We start from the raw sequence: 17488 nt of genomic DNA, 5'->3' as shown, positions 1-17488 counted from the left end.
TATATCAGAGGACAGTTTTTAAAGCCACAAAGAAATCATAAAAGATATTGTGAGGCAGGCAGATCAAATCATTCAGTAAACTTACAAACCGTCTGTAACTGCTGGAAATCTGAAACAAAAATGAAACATGCAGGAAAATCTCGTGAGCTCAGGCAGTATCTGTGAAAAGAGAAAGTGTCAACATTTCAACCCTTCATCAGAACTGAAAAAAAACAAGGCAGCACTGAAAGCAGAGAAAGTCGAGGAGGGTGGATGGAATAAATGGAATTTCTCTGACAGAATGAGTCAGGGTGACCTAATGTGGCAGTTAAGATTAAATTCAGCTTCTTCCAAAGTGTATCATATGATATTGGTGGTAAAGCTATAGGGGTCCAGAATATGCCTAGAAGTCCAGAATATGCACAAAAAATGGAAAATAAATGCTGAGCCAAATGATGTCAGTCAAAACTGGCCAGTTTTCATCCAAAGAGAAAGAATATGTCGACAAAAGTTAGGAGAATTTGAATCAAGTCTGGTAGACTGGTATCTCTAAATCTAAAAAATCTAAATCTAGATTGCATTACAAAAGATGAGGTGTTGCTCCACAAGTTTGCAGTGAGCCCCATTCTAACTGGGCAAGTATGCACACACAGAAAGGCCAGAACTGGAGTTTGATGGAAAATTAAAGTGGTGGGAAACCTAAAGTTCAGGGTCACTCCTGTCAACAGAGTGCAGATTCTGCACAGCAATCATTAGATCTATGTTTAGTTTTCCAAAAGTGGAAGAGGAGCCATTGTGAACACCAAATGCAATGCACTCCATTGGAGGAAATGCAAGAGAATTGTTGCTTCACCTGGAAGAACTGCTTGGGTCCCTTGGTGGTAGGAAGGGAAGAAGTGTTGCACATCTTGGAGTTGCATGGGAAAGTATCACCTGGTGAGAAATAGTAAACAGTGTCAGAAGAATGAACTAGTGATTTCAAAGAGAGCAATCCACTTAACCTGCTTAAAATGGGAGAGCAATCTAGGTTTGGTAGTGGAATCTTGTTGGAGCTGATGGAAAAGCATGATCCGTTAAATGCTGGTGGGTGGAAGGTTAGACAAGGAGAATTCTATCCACCAAAGAGGTGAAAGCAAAGATGCAGGAAATGGATGAAATACAGTCAAGATCTCTTTCCACTATGGTAATGGAGAAAATCAAATATTTAATGCAAAAAAATGTCTGCATGCAATATTGATACATTCCAATCAATTGTATTATGAGTACAATGGCATCTATTGGCGAGTGAGCAGATTCTATATAGATGTAACAAGCCCCAGTCGTTCGGTTCAAGTCCATACAATTCCACAGGATTATTCCACAAAAGCAGCAAAGTATTTTCCCTCTCATTTCATGCTAACATATAACCACTTATCAGACTTAAAATCTGTTCATTCTATAGCCATCAATGGCAATTTGCTACTGCAAATTGTTTTTGTGTTACCTGCATTATTACACTATGGAAGTACACTGGATGCTCCAAAGTACTTGGTCAGAGACAGTGAAAGACAATAAAGAGGCAGGGATGGGGTTTACAATGAGAAACGTTTCCCAGGGTGGAAATGTCAAAACTGGAGGGCATAGCTTGTGGGTAAGAGAGCGAAAATTTAAAAGAGGCCCAAGTTTTAAAAAACATAGTGTGATTGGACCCTGGTTGATGGTGCCAGGTTGATGTCGAGAGCAGATACGATAGTGGTGTTAAAGGCTTTTAGATAGGCAAATGAATACACAGGGAATGGATCATACAGGCAAAAAGGGATTAGTTTAATTTGGCACCAGGTTCACTGCAGACATTGCGGGCTGAAGGGCCTGTTCCTGTGCAAAACTGTTCTTTGTTCTAATATACATAGGCAAATTCTTTTTAGTGAATTAATATTTGACACACCCCTCCCACTCACTCCCCTCCCACCCCCACCACTCCACCCACCCCCACTCCCCTCCTCCCCACTCCCACTCCCCTCACCCCCACCATGCCCACTCCCACCCCCCCATGTGAGGCATGTGTTTCGCGGAAAAATGTGAGGCGAAATCGGAATGGCGGAAATGAAATAAGAATGCGGAAACTTTCCGCCAAATTCGGAAGGGTTGGGAGGTCTGCAAAACCATAATTTAGACAAATTATATATAAATTCAACAGAATTCTACAAGAAGCTGACAAAATGATTAGTGCTAACAAAGACATTAGTGCAAAAATGCATAATTAGAAAACAAGCTTGTGATAGTGCAAGAGGTGGTCCGTAATGTTCAGTTGCCAAGGCAAGATGACCGAGTGCTGACTGCCACTGTGAGTAGTGAGCTCCCTGCTCTAGCAGCTCTCTGCATGTGGCAGCAACTTGGTGCGAATCTAGTTCCTGATCAGCGAGGCCAAGTGTGTGACACTAAAATGTGTGAGGCCTTTGTGCCATAAATAGCAAACACTGCATCCAGAATTACTTTGACAGCTGGCAAAGGCTTCCCAGCTGTCAAATTTTTTTTTTGAAAGGCTGACATTACAAATATGAAGTGTTATTCAATGGCAAATAAATAAAATTGGGATAGATCAAATTGCCCATGGAAGACAGTTCAGAACAGTGCTCGACTAAGCAAAGAATTTGTCACAATAGTCAGACATTCAACTTGGGTGAATATAAAGGAGTTTTGAAATTTTGGTTAAACTACAATGACTACCACAGAAACTTATCAAGATTCACAGTCTGAACCCATTTGAGAGAAAATGTTAATGCTCAATATTGGCTATCATCTTTGAAAAGAGGTCCATAAAGCAAAATTCTCTTAATGTTTTACAAAGAGGGCATGTGAAAAAAGGAGATTGTTTTAAAAAAAAATTGTAATCTTGGATCGAGCTGTTCCCTATGGAAATTACCAATGATGCGAACAGTCGAACACAACCGAGATTAGAGAATTGTAGGCGTTTTTAATGTTACAACAATTCAGTTGTTTGACCACTACTTTACAGAAATCACTTTCATTCATGAAAATGTACAGCTGAATGTCAACTTTCACATGATTACAGATATCCCTTCTTCAAAACAAAGTTTAAAAAGGTTAAACAATACATTTTGCAAAAGTAAGCTGACAGATTGCATAGTTTGCTGACAGAATAGAGAAAGTGCCTTGAACAGGATTATTACATTTTAGGCCTGTTTTAGGATACGACTACTTGGAATGATTTTATTTTGTAGAGTATTAATTGGAAGATTGTGCAAAATTTGAACTTTTCTGGTAAATGTTGAATATACAGCTTAGACATTCCTCGTGCAAATCCTGGAAATTTTGATTGATGGCAATTAAACACCTTTTGCCCATAATTTCAAAAATATACAAGATCACATTTAACTACAGTAACTACAAAGAAATAAAAGAAATATGACCACTGTTTACTTTTTAAAAATTAATGTGAAAATATTGCATCAATGCAAAATTTCACAATAAGCACGATTCATCTCATTCCGATGACAATTCTTATTTTGTACTAGTATTCATATTATGAATCTGTAAACAGATTAGATTAAAAATTCCCAGAAGTTTCAATATCACGAGTGCATTAGGATTTTGTTGGAGGCCGTTACCACTGAAGAGGATTCATTTGCCTTCAAAGCAACCATTTGTGATGCTGCTACTATGGAGATAATTAGGATCACAAGCAATTTAGATTTTTATATCATTTTAAACACGGAGGCAATGAATCATTTCATTTCCCGGAGATGTCATTATTTAGATTTTCTTCCAGGGGTTTTTTAATTTTGCGCATGTTCCAAATTGTGAACTACACCATTTTATTGACGTAAATATTTAATACACCAAGCATGGAATAAAACACAAATTGTAAGATATTACTTAAACTGTGGACAGAGGTAGATAAATATTAATGCACCTTGTCTGCCAGGTTTTGCTTGCATAACTTAATCTGTTAGAATGCATAAACAACATCCAACTGTGTAAGAAATAGCTAGCAAAAAACCCAAGCGTAAAATATCAATCCAAAATAACTTGAAAAACATTTTAACAATGATAATTATGATAACATGCACACAAAAATCTGAATTTAATCGCCCACTTCCAGTGTAAAAAATCTACACATAGATGGTGTCATTATTTCTTTTTGAACGAAGTGCAAACAAAATTATACAAGTAATCCAAACTATTCAACATTATTATCAAAATATAGAAAGACACCAGCACTTTAAATAATCAATGTAAAATATTCAAAGCTATTGGTACAAAAATAATTTATAATATTAAATAAGAGAAAGAATAATCCCATGTTTGTGCTCAACTGTTCCAAACTTTCTATATCCCCATTAAGACAAATTCAATGAGTTAAATACAACATTTCCTTTAACACATGTTTACAATTCAAAATATAAAATTCAGTGGTTTAAATCATTTTCACAGATACGCAACAGGTAATGTACAACAGATAGTTCACAATGTATTAGGCTAACATTTGACCCACAATGTCCCATTGTTTTCCTTGATTTCCGCTCGTGAACACACAAGTTATTAAGTATTAATCCATGTACAATTAAAAAAACCTTAATTAATACACATTTATTATATTTTAAAAAGGTCATTTGAGACAATTCTTTGAAAATAATATACCCTGAAATAAACTTGGCAGCATAGCTTCTAGCAACTCAATACAGATCACAAAACATTGCACTCATCACAGAAGTATTCTTAAAGTTTTATACTGATTTTCCTTCTGAAAGAAATTGCTCCATGCTATTGTGGTTTTAAGTTAGATAATGTTCCCTGCTTCCCAAATGAGAACAAAGACATGCTAGAGATATAGAGTAAAGCAAGAGATCACTAATCTTACTCTTAGTCCTGATCACCATTATTGTTCATGTTTCCACTGCGAGATTTGGAAGCTCTGTTGCAGTTTTTAATCATTTCTGCCTGGTGCAAGAGTGATGCCAGTGGATCTGGAAGGAGTAAATGGCTGTTGCAATCGTGTATTTACTGAATCAACTGTGATGATTCCCTGGGAGTTTGTAAACTTCTGTTGATTACACCACAGTTGCAGTGCTATAAATCCAGTTTAAAATGATAAGGAACAAACTAACGACACCCATCAAAATGCCTAGAATTACTAATCCGAGTGCCTGTCAAGACAAAAAAAAAAGCTTACAGTATAAAATAATCTAAACATAATACAATCCAAACAGAAACTGTGTTTCTGTTTCATGTCTCGGTTTAGTTTTTACTTGTGTTTCAGTAGCCTAGGAATTAGTTGAATACCAGTGTACCACCAAGTACTAGTTTGAATTCATTGAGCCAAAGCATCCTGCCTGATAGTGGGTGATTCTAAAGGGAAGGACCATCTGGGCCTTGTGTACATCTGATTGTCCACTCCATCGCCTAACCCGCCATCCAGTCCTGTACAAAACGGTGATATGCTGGACAAAGTTCAAAAATCACATGCCAATAAGGAATAGCTTTTGGACTATTACCCATGTATGCAAAAGAGATCACCTACCCCAGTGGAAAAAGCATGCAAGTTGTTTTACTATATTTTATTCATAAGATCATGTGATAGGAGTAGAATTAGGCCATTCGGTCCATCTAATCTACACCATACCATCATGGCTGATCTATCTCTCCCTCCTAACCCAATTCTCCTGACTTCACCCCATAACCCCTGACACCCATACTAATCAAGAACTAATCAAGAACTTTTAAGTTCTGTTAATATGGTGTTAATTTTTTTTTCTAACTTTTAAACAAATTTTATTTGACTTTTAAAAACTAAAGTGGAAGTCTTTAGTAGCTGTACACATAGATTACCCTGGCATTCCTAGGCAGACCTGATGGACTTGAGGTCCTGGGCCTCATCACCACTTGGAGCCTACTTGAGCTGATGGATAGAGAGGGTTAATTCATTCAACTGTCCACATCCGCAAGTAGTACTTCCGAGCATGTGGTACATTTGAGCGACACACTGGGTGTGGGATGCTCCGGCTCATCTGGCTCGTTAAGTGGAGTTGACCCACCGATTGTAAATTTTTTAACGCTTTTACTAAGTGTAGACAGGAGTTTCAGATGAATGCATTTAAAATTGTTGTTACATAATATGGTTTCTACCATCCTAACCTTAGCCAGCAGGGTTTCATCAGTAATGAAAATGTGCTTGTATACCCAGTTTTGTTTGAAATTGGAGACATAACAGTACACATCTCTGGGGTTGACACAAAATGCTGGAGTAACTCAGCGGGACAGGCAGCATCTCCAGACGAAGGGTCTCGACCCGAAACGTCACCCATTCCTTTTCTCCAGAGATGCTGCCTGTCCTGCTGAGTTACTCCAGTATTTTGTGTCTACCTTCGACTTAAACCAGCATCTGCAGTTCTTTCCTACACATCTGTGTGGTGTCACTCTGAGTTTTGGAGAAAACTGACACCGTCTGCTTCAGGAGATGTACCATTGCCTTTCTATATACTGGCAGGAGAGAGATGGTACTGTTTAATATCACTCTCTCACACAGCGACTGTTACTCAGTTAACTGGTGGAAATGATGGGAAGGAGAATGAAGTAACAGATTAAAAGGGCAAGTGTCTTTAAAGCATTCCACATGGCGATGCTGGTTTCAATCTGTTATTCGTGTTTTGGTACTTAGGGAACATGGGCTATGTAGGCAAACATGGCAATCAACTAAGTGAGATAATCTGGCTGATTCCGACCACGTCCATTTATTCTGAAAGGGAGCAAGTGGCTGTGACAGAGAGAACCATTATACGACTGGTTAAAGATCGAAAACATTTTTAAATTAATGAAGTGACATTCGAGGATACAGACAGCATTTTGACAAATTATCCTCACCCCATTCTACCGATGGAGGAAGAGTGATTTACAACTAAGTTATTAAACTGTTAAGATTAATGACAGCCAAGGTAACTGAAAGCCAGCTGTAGTTTTACTACAAAACTCACCCCAAGCTTCTTCAAGGATTTTAATGGTTCTCTGCTTATTTGTAAGTAAAAGAGTCCAGGGTAGATAAATAATAAAGCAGATGAGGTAGTGGAACCTTAGGAAACGGAGAAAGGATTTCAGACTTTAAAGAGTTATAGTTTATACAAAAGCAGAAGGACCTACATCGTGGAACCTAAAAAAAGTACCAAAATGGAAAAAAAATGTGCAAGTTTAATTTTTAAATGGTCTATTGATGGCACATATATAGGCTATTTAGCCTGTCTGTTTCATGTCTACATTCTACACAAAATCCACCTTCACACAGCTTAATCTAACAACACCATAACTCTCATTTCGTCCTCATATGTTCACCCCAATTGCTACAACACATCAAGGTGCAATATATGACCAAAAAGACTAAAGCCTTTGCTTAATGCGGGCCAAGTAAAACACTGTAAACGTGGTGATTCCTCAAACTCCCTGCTGCCAGTTTTACTTTAAACGTGGAAGTTTCAGTTGGATAATGCTCAACATTGGAACGCAAAAGGAAACTTAGTAATCATAAAACCAGGAAATTGCAGTCTTTAGCTTTTATGGCTGTTAGCTTGACGGCAAATCTTTCAACAGTTCCTCACAACCAGGGTGAGATAGGAGCATAGTGCAGACCATACCTCCCTAAAAAGATTTCTACATGTTCCACTGTCCCTGGTACTTATCATTCACACACTTAAAAATCACAGGTGCCCCAACAAAGCCTTTCACCAAAATGTTTTCTGTGTTATATTTCATTAAGTGCAGATGATAAATTGATCATTGATGCTAAAGAGAGCTCAGTTCAATCCTTTGAAAGCTTGTTAGGTTTGCATACCTCCTCAATTCTATATTTAGGATAGTACAATGGCACTTTATTTCAATTTTGATTAAAGATCAATTAATGAATTAACTTACCAACCACGCCAAAGATATTTTGTATACTTGGCACATACATTGCCAGCAGAACAATCAGTATCTGAATACCAAGAGTGACAATGATATGACGGAACCACGAGAAGGGTAGATTGGAAAAACACAACAGCATTAAGGATTTCCTTGCCTGCAAATAAAAATAAATGTCAAAGATAAACAAATTAACTTTAGAATTCAAATAGAAAATAGGACAGATTTTTTCTTTTGAAGCGAGTTCGATAACTAGTAGAGTGGATAAGGGAGAACCAGTCGATGTGTTATATCTGGACTTTCAGGCCTTCGACAAGGTCCCACATAGGAGATTGGTGTACAAACTTAAAGCACACGGTATTGAGGGTTCAGTGTTGAGGTGGATAGAAAATTGGTTGGCGGACAGGAAGCAAAGAGTAGGAATAAACGGGTCCTTTTCGGAATGGCAGGCAGTGACTAGTGGGGTACCGCAAGGCTCAGTGCTGGGACCCCAGTTATTTACAGTGTATATTAATGATTTGGACGAGGGAATTGAATGCAACATCTCTAAGTTTGCGGATGACATGAAGCTGGGTGGCAGTGTTAGCTGCGAGGAGGATGCTAGGAGGCTGCAGAGTGACTTGGATAGATTAGGCGAGTGGGCAAATGCATGGCAGATGCAATATAATGTGGATAAATGTGAGGTTATCCACTTTGGCGGCAAGAACAGGAAAGCAGAGTATTACCTGAATGGTGACCGATTGGGAGAAGGGGAGATGCAACGTGACCTGGGTGTCATGGTGCACCAGTCACTGAAAGCAAGCATGCAGTGAAGAAAGCGAATGGTATGTTGGCATTCATAGCAAGATGATTTGAGTTTAGGAGCAGGGAGGTTCTGCTGCAGTTGTACAGGGCCTTGGTGAGACCGCACCTGGAGTATTGTGTGCAGTTTTGGTCTCCTAACCTGAGGAAAGACGTTCTTGCCTTAGAGGGAGTACAGAGAAGGTTCACCAGATTGATCCCTGGGATGGCGGGACTTACATATGAGGAAAGACTAGATAGACTGGGCTTGTACTCGCTGGAATTTAGAAGACTGAGGGGGGATCTTATAGAAACATATAAAATTCTTAAGGGGTTGGAGAGGCTAGATGCAGGAAAATTGTTCCCGATGCTGGGGGAGTCCAGAACCAGGGGTCACAGCTTAAGGATAAGGGGGAAGTCTTTTAGGACCGAGATGAGAAAACATTTCTTCACACAGAGAGTGGTGAGTCTGTGGAATTCTCTGCCACAGAAGGTAGTTGAGGCCAGTTCATTGGCTATATTTAAGAGGGAGTTAGATGTGGCCCTTTTAGCTAAAGGGATCAGGGGGTATGGAGAGAAGGCAGGGAAAGGCTACTGAGCTGAATGATCAGCCATGATCATATTGAATGGCGGTGCAGGCTCGAAGGGCCGAATGGCCTACTCCTGCACCTATTTTCTATGTTTCTATGTTTCTATGATATTGGCTCTTGATTAAAGAAATAGCAATAACGTGCAAGAACATGTTTTTCCCAAGTTGATAACAATATCAGAATATATGCCATTCGTAAAGATGATTCAATTTGTTAAAGTTTTGGGTACGATCCAGTGTACTAACTGTTCAACACATTCTTAATACTTTAGAATTTTTATTTTTTGGTGTAAACCAGCATCTGCAGTTCCTTCTTACACACTCCAAATAGTTGGTCATTGGCTTTACTCAGAAACGAACCAAAGTTCCATCCCAGCGACTGGACAAAACATCAATACTTCCAGCGACCAAAAGAAAGAAAAATCGCATCTTAAAAAGTCTATTAGCACAAAATGTTGTTTCATGGGTAGATATGCACAATCAGGCACAAAGATATGGACAAAGATATGGACAAAGATATGGATGTAACATTGTGAAGGTGCAAAAATGGTTCCAGGGTAAATGAGAATTTTAAATGGCAAAATCCATGTAGTGATGCAGATTTTAATTCCAACATTGTTTTGAAAGACTGGAAGAAGTCATTTCAAATGACACGAGAATTCAAAATGGTACCGAAATACATAAAGGCACGATTTTTCTCAGAACTCACCGGAAAATGGATTAGTGGCACAGTTAGGAGCACAGAGAAGAGCAAACATAATCTAACAGACATGATGATGGTGTCATGTTGCAGATACTGACTGTAGGTATGCAGTAACTGAGAGTCCACTTTGCCTGAAAGAGAAAACAAAGTTCAACCAAAAAAGATGAAATAATTATGAAGGTTTATAGAAAATGTTTGTAGATTGAATAAATACTTAACACACCATAAAAGGTTAGGTAACCAAACAAGGCTGACAGCATATAGACTGAGAAACTCAGAGTTATTCCAATGTTAACTACTTTTTGCATCTTGCTTTTTGAAGGCCTAGAAAAAAAGTCAATAGGCATTAAAATGAATGTACACATTAAGTTCCCAGTACAGCAGTCATTATAGCCCAAGAAGATCCAAAATGTAAATGGCATTTTAAAAGCTATACTAAATTAATATTTACAAACTAAAACATTCAAGTAAAAAGATATCAAAAACTGTAATTTATATGAAACAAGGGAAAGTGATGGAGTAACTGAGCATGTCTGCAACATCTCTGGAGAACATGGATAGGTGTTCTATTGTAAAGTTCTATTGTATTGTATCATATTGTGACGTTTTGGGTCGGGACTCTTCTTCAGACTGAAGGGACCCGACCCAAAACGTCACCTATCCATGTTCTCCACAGATACTGCTGACACGCCCGGTTACTCCAGCACTTTGTGTCCTTGAGTATAATTTACTTTTCCAACCATAATGACACTGAAGAGACACCAGTGAGTCAGCAGGTATGATGTATTCTGGGTCACAAATGTGTCTCTAAAAAGTAATTGATAAAGACCAGCGAGCAATTACATTATTGCAGGAAAAGAAAGCAATTAAAATGGCAAATGGACAGTTGTGGAACATTTTGAGAAAAGGCAAATTTATAATTCAGGTGAATACATTTTCGCAGAATGTCAGGCACACATTCAATAAAGTGTAATATTTAGTCAGTCAGCAGGGACAAGATCCACCTTTGGAATTTAGCAGACTCTTTCCTCTACTCACCTTTGGAGTTCACAGTAAATGGGCAACACAGATGTGTGACACAGAAATGAAAATGCCATGGTTGGAATTGCATAAGCACTCTGCAAAGAAAGATGGACATGTTAAAACATCACAATGGATCTCCTCCAGCTAAACCAACATATCCTGGAGAGCCATCCATGCACTGTTAATCACATCCCCATTAAACGACTGATCATCTAAATATCTTATGACAACCTGACTGCTTTCATTTTGCGAAGAGTTTCTGGTTCAGATATCATCCCTTTGCAGATTTTGTTACAAAATTCCTGTTACAACAAATAGGACTCATACAGCATATTTAAAGTAAAATTTACCAGAGCACCTTATAGGAAAGTTAATCGAAGAAAACTAAGCCCACAAAACACTAGGAGAGAATAACGGCATGGTTCATCTGTTAGACGTTAGGCAATTCTTTAAAAAGGTAAGAGATGATGTTCTAGAATCAGAGTTCAACTTTCGCCAAACAAGCTCATGCCAATCTATTTACCCATCTATACTAATCCCATTTGCTTACATTAGATCCATTCTTCAATGCCTTGCCTATTTAAATGTCCACCTAAATGCCTCTGAAAATATAGTAATTGTATGACATTCCACCACTGCTTATGGCAGCATTTTTAGATTTCGAACATTCTGTTTAAAAGAAAACCTCATCCTTAGATCTCTTTTTTAAATTACTTTTCACCTCAACGCTATGTCCTCTCGTTTCTGGTACCCCTTCCATGGAAAAATAATCGACTATCCATCTTATCTGCACCTCTTATAATCTTAAATACTGCTATAAGGTTGGAGAATTTCTGGAGAGGGAAGGCCTATTCAGCCAAAGAATGATATGGGATGCAAACACCAAAGCTGGAGGAGCACAGAAATGTAAAAGGTTGCAAGGCCGAAGGTGCTTATAGAAACAGGAAGAGGTAAGGTTGTAGAGAAGTCGAGAAGTTTGAGAACGTTGACATTGCTGGACCATAAACCGGAATAATTTCAGCAAGCAGAGGAAAACTGGATGAATGGGTCTCTGCACTAATTAGTACAGAATTAACTCTTTTGTCACAATAAAAAATACATTTCCCTGACAAGAATAGTCTTTGGTCCTGCCTCAACCAATGTACTGATTTCATATATACATCTCTGTATCATCCAGACTCAACTACTGCAACCCAAACTTTATAGTGTACTGGACACAGCTGCCCATCTTCCATAGAGCACCCATTATTGCATTGGTTTCCCACTCACAACTCAGGGATCAGAATTTTACACAGAAGTCAAATGTCCACCAAAATCACTGAGTGTCATCACTGACATTAGTTCTATGTCTGGACATAATAAAAACAGGAAATGCTGGAGAAGGTGCTTTCTAGAATTGACCTCTCTGGCCAATCTTTGTTTTCAATCTTCTTCTCGAATCTGTGGCTAATACTCAATGACTAATTAAACTTCTGTGAGGTGCCTCGTGCTGAAATTTCCATGTTTAACGGCATTTATTAAAACAAAATTATTACTGTAGCTAAAAAGGCAGTCACAAAAGTTTCAAAAGCGTTCATGGATTGAGAAGGGAGACAAAATAATGATTAAGCAACACAATTCAAAAACTATGTACCGAGTGGAGATGTTGTGTCATCCCAACTAAAATCATCCTGAAATCAATCAAAACACCTCAAATAAAATGGGGCCACATCCAATAGGGATCATCTTAACTATTTTAAATAAAGTTTGTTCTAATGCTGGACAACTCATTTAGACATTCTTACAGTATTGAAAAAGGATTTGAGCAAATTTAGAATCAGAGGGCGGCACGGTGGCGCAGCGGTAGAGTCACATTACAGCGAATGCAGCGCCGGAGACTCAGGTTCGATCCTGACTATGGGCGCTGTCTGTACGGAGTTTGTACGTTCTTCCCGTGACCTGCGTGGGTTTTCTCCGAGATAGAAACATAGAAACATAGAAAATAGGTGCAGGAGTAGGCCATTCGGCCCTTTGAGCCTGCACCGCCATTCAATATGATCATGGCTGATCATCCAACTCAGTATCCTGTACCTGCCTTCTCTCCATACCCCCTGATCCCTTTAGCCACAAGGGCCACATCTAACTCCCTCTTAAATATAGCCAATGAACTGGCCTCAACTACCTTCTGTGGCAGAGAATTCCACAGATTCACCACTCTCTGTGTGAAAAAAACCGTTCTCATCTCGGCCCTTATCCTTAGACTGTGACCCCTTGTTCTGGACTTCCCCAACATCGGGAACAATCTTCCCGCATCTAGCCTGTCCAACCCCTTAAGAATTTTGTAAGTTTCTATAAGATCCCCCCTCAATCTTCTAAATTCCAGCGAGTACAAGCCGAGTCTATCCAGTCTTTCTTCATATGAAAGTCCTGCCATCCCAGGAATCAATCTGGTGAACCTTCTCTGTACTCCCTCTATGGCAAGAATGTATTTCCTCAGATTAGGAGACCAAAACTGTACGCAATATTCCAGGTGTGGTCTCACCGATGCCCTGTACAACTGCAGCAGATCTTCGGTTTCCTCCCACACTCCAAAGACGTACAGGTATGTTGGTTAATTGGCTGGGCAAATGTAAAAATTGTCCCTAGTGTGTGTAGGATAGTGTTAATGTGCGGGGATCGCTGGGCGGCGCGGACCCGGTGGGCCGAAGGGCCTGTTTCCGCGCTGTATCTCTAAATCTAAATGATCAAATGCCTTAGAGATGCCTGTGTAAACCCGGTTAAATTGTATCCCTAACATGTTCATATACATCGGATAGAAATAGATTTCCCTAAAATGTAGAATGCAATTTATTTGAAGGATGCCAATATATAGGCATTTAAATGCTAGGCATTTAATACAATTTAGAGCAATTTCTGCTTTTGCAACCAAAAGTCATTTTCACATGGAATAGTGCAATCAGTGTTTGTTAGTAATTGCCTTCTGCAAAAGGAACTTGCTTTCTGGTTTTGGTCTCCAAATTTCAAATCAGTTGGAACCGTGAAGGAAATCGGCATTTTCTTTGGAAGAATGTAGTTCAAATGAGTTTTCATGTGTAAAATGTTTAAAATGTGCGATTATGAATTTAATTTTACATTGACTATGTGATAATTATTTGAAGCGGTAATATTTAATATGAACATTAACAAAGTGGAGAACCAGAATGAATATCAGCCATCAAGTAGGGGTCTAAAATATAGGTGGAAAGTCACCACGATAAATGCATCATTATTTATGTATTAAACAATTGCCAATTATATTATTACAAACTAACAGATGGAGATCAGAAGTTATTTGGTTTTTTTTAATGATATAATCGGCAATTTTAACATTTACCAAGCCAATTAACCTACAAACCTGTATGTCTTTGGAATGTGGGAGGAAACCGAAGATCTTGGAGAAAACCTTCACAGGTCACGGAGAGAACGTACAAACTTCGTACAGACATTACAAACTCCGTAATTTCAGTCATTATGACATTCAAACATTCTTGGAACATTCCATTCAGATCGCTGGTGTCATTGAACATACACACATCACTCAAACTGGATTAGGGATGGATCACTTCATTAATAGCAATTGGCCACAGTACATCTCATTTTAAGTCAAATCTATAGCTTTTGGTGTCAGAAAATACCATTACATCTTTTCAGATTTTGCACCATAGATAATAAAGACATTTCCTCAATAACAGCTACCATAAATAGCTTGAGGTGAACAAAGACTGTTCGATGTAATGCATGTGAACCCTCCTGGGGGACAAACTAAACAAGTGAGGTGCTCTGCAATTGTATATCCAGTGAGGTGCTCTGTAATTGTATGGGCTTTATGCATACAGAGAGAAAGAGCACAAACCTTATATGAAATTTGCAGAAACTTTGGTGTACACTCATCGGAACTGAAATTCTAAACAAGAGACAAAAGTCATTTTGTATTCCATCAAGATCCCACAACACGTATCTGTTTAGTTGTTCACTGTCAACGTTTATCAAAAAAGCACATATACAGTATACCCTCATTATAACGGACCATAGCGATGAGAATGATGTCCACTATTGCCGATTGTCTACTAAAATCGAGTAAGGTATTATCATTGTATGTGGTTGAATCAAGGAACTGCAGATAACGGTTAATTCGCAAAAGGACACAAATTGCTGGATTAACTCAGCAGGTCAGGCAGCATCTCGAGAGGACATGGACAGGTGACATTGGGACCCCTCTTCAGATTGATTCAGTCTGCTGAGATACATCAGCACTTTGTGTCGGTTCACCTCAAAACTAGGCGCCTAATGTCACTGGTCTGCACCAGCGAGCAGTTCTTCACCGGTTTATGCTGCTTTTGTTGTGGCTCGCGTTGTAGATGCTGGCCAGCAGCACTTTCATCAGGCCACTGTCAACGACAAGATGTTCACAGTCACCATGGGGCTCCCTCCCTTCTCACCAGCTGCCACTTCGTCTCTCGCTTTGCCCGTTCCCTGCCCGCCTCCTCCTCCTCCCCTTCTCCCCCGCAGTTGCCGACAACTTCCAAGGTGAAGTATGCAGACGGGAGAGGGGGGGGGAGAAAAATCAAAAAGAGGCGGAGGAGACACAGCGATGTCGGACAGTAGCAGCAGCGAGAGGGGAGGGAACCCCACAGTGACCAAGCGCGTCCTGTCGGTGGCAGCGGTCCGAAGAAAGCGCTGTCCCCGGGGCTATGACATGACCCGCAACAACATCTGCATCAACCGGACCATGTAGTGCATGAAAGGCTCGATGGTGCACCTTCTCCCCACTGAAAGTGGCGGGAAGACGGTGCGAGCTGGGGGTAGCGTCAGCAGGTCTGTCCGCTATAACCAAAATCCATTATAAAGGGGCCCGTTAAAACAAGGGTTTACTCTACTTCCCCTCCCATCATCATGTCTAACTGCATGCAATATATCACAGTTGGATTCTAGAAGTTATACAGTGAAACCCTATGCAATGGTAACAATATTCACAGCCAAATTGGATGTCGATATCATACATTTCCCACCAAGAGTCAGCAATGTGCAGATTAGGTGCAGACTGATGTTAATCCTATTTAACCAATGACAATTAATGGTCATGTCAATGTATGGAGGATGTAAACAAGCCTGGACATTCCTACAGATGTCCAAGCCCGGGCATTCCATTTATACAAGCTGCAGAGCACAGAAAGGATATTCTTGGGGATCGTCCAGTGAGGTTTTATGGATAGAATTCCTAGTAACAGGAAGGGAATGATCACTTTGATGGGGCTGTATTATTGGCCTCCCAATAGTCAGCATGAATTAGAGGAGCAGATGAGATTACACGTAGCTGTAAAAATAATATGGTGGTATGAGTGAGAGACTTCAACTTCTCTAATATAAACTGGGCCACCAATAGGGTAGAGAGCTTGAATGAGGTAAAATAGAAACACAGAAAATAGGTGCAGGTGTAGGCCATTTGGCCCTTCAAGCCAGCGATGCCATTCAATATGATCATGGCTGATCATCCAAAATCAGTACCCCGTTCTGTTTTTTCCCCCATATCCCTTGATTCCCTTAGCCCCAAGAACTAAATCTCTCTCTTGAAAACTTCCAGTGAATTGGCCTACACTACCTTCTGTGGCAGGGAATTCCACAGATTCACAACTCTCTGGGTGAAAAAGTTTTTCCTCATCTCAGTCCTAAATGGCCTACCCCTTATTCTTAAATGAGTCAGATGGGTCCAAGAAAGCTTCTTGATCAATCTGTACAGGGCCCTACTAGAGGCAGCACAACACTTGATCATGTCTTAGGGAATGAGGTAGGGCAAGTGACCGAAGTGTCAGTGGGGGAGCACTTTGGGACCAGTAACCATAATTCTATTAATTTTAAAGTAGTTAAGGAGAAGGATAGAACTGGCACACATTAACACCCTAAATTGAGGCGGCGGATTTTAGAAGCATCAGGTGGGAGCTTGCAGAGGTCAATTAGAAGAGTCTGTTTGCAGGTAAGGGGTCAGCTGGCCTGTAGGAGACTTTCAAAAGTAAGATAGCAGGACTTCAGGCACAACATGTAAGGGGCATCTTGCAGAGATATTCACATCCTCTTTAGTTACTGGTGAAGTTCCGGAAGACTGGAAGGTGGCTAATATAGTACCGTTATTTAAGGATGGCAGCAAAGACACGCCATAGAACTATAGGCTGATGAGCGTAATGTATGCGATGGGAAAAATTTTGGAGGGGATTCTTAGGGAGAGGATCTATCAACATTTGGATACACACAGATGCTGGTTTACAAAAAAAGATAAAGTGCTGGAGTAACTCAGTGGGTCAGGCAACATCTCTGGAGAACTTGAACAGGTGATGTTTCAGGTCGGGACCATTCATCAGATTGCAGAAGGCTTCCAACCCAAAACATCACTTATCCATGTTCTCTCGAGATGCTGCCTGGCCCGCTGAGTTACCCCAGCACTTTTTTTTCCCCGGATAGGCACAGATTGATTAGGGATAGTCAGCGTGGCTTTGTGCGTCGGAAATTGTCTCTCA

General features: G+C 39.8%; 1 protein-coding gene across 1 annotated transcript in view; it reads right to left on the bottom strand.

Moving 5' to 3' along the window:
- Nucleotides 1–2931: 2931 nt before the first annotated feature.
- slc38a6 (solute carrier family 38 member 6) overlaps nucleotides 2932–17488 on the bottom strand; it is a 57961-nt gene continuing 43404 nt past the window's right edge. Inside the window, exons 10-16 of the mRNA XM_078406760.1 lie at nucleotides 14833–14883; nucleotides 10977–11056; nucleotides 10162–10262; nucleotides 9945–10069; nucleotides 7879–8023; nucleotides 6951–7045; nucleotides 2932–5126 (exon numbers count right to left, since the gene is read on the bottom strand). Coding sequence (XP_078262886.1) covers nucleotides 5031–5126; nucleotides 6951–7045; nucleotides 7879–8023; nucleotides 9945–10069; nucleotides 10162–10262; nucleotides 10977–11056; nucleotides 14833–14883 — 693 coding nt within the window. The 3' untranslated portion in view covers nucleotides 2932–5030. The remainder of the gene's footprint in view (nucleotides 5127–6950; nucleotides 7046–7878; nucleotides 8024–9944; nucleotides 10070–10161; nucleotides 10263–10976; nucleotides 11057–14832; nucleotides 14884–17488) is intronic.

Source organism: Rhinoraja longicauda, chromosome 10, assembly GCF_053455715.1.
Source record: "Rhinoraja longicauda isolate Sanriku21f chromosome 10, sRhiLon1.1, whole genome shotgun sequence".
NCBI classification, from domain to species: domain Eukaryota; kingdom Metazoa; phylum Chordata; class Chondrichthyes; order Rajiformes; family Arhynchobatidae; genus Rhinoraja; species Rhinoraja longicauda.
This window is presented reverse-complemented; position numbering and strand designations above follow the sequence as displayed.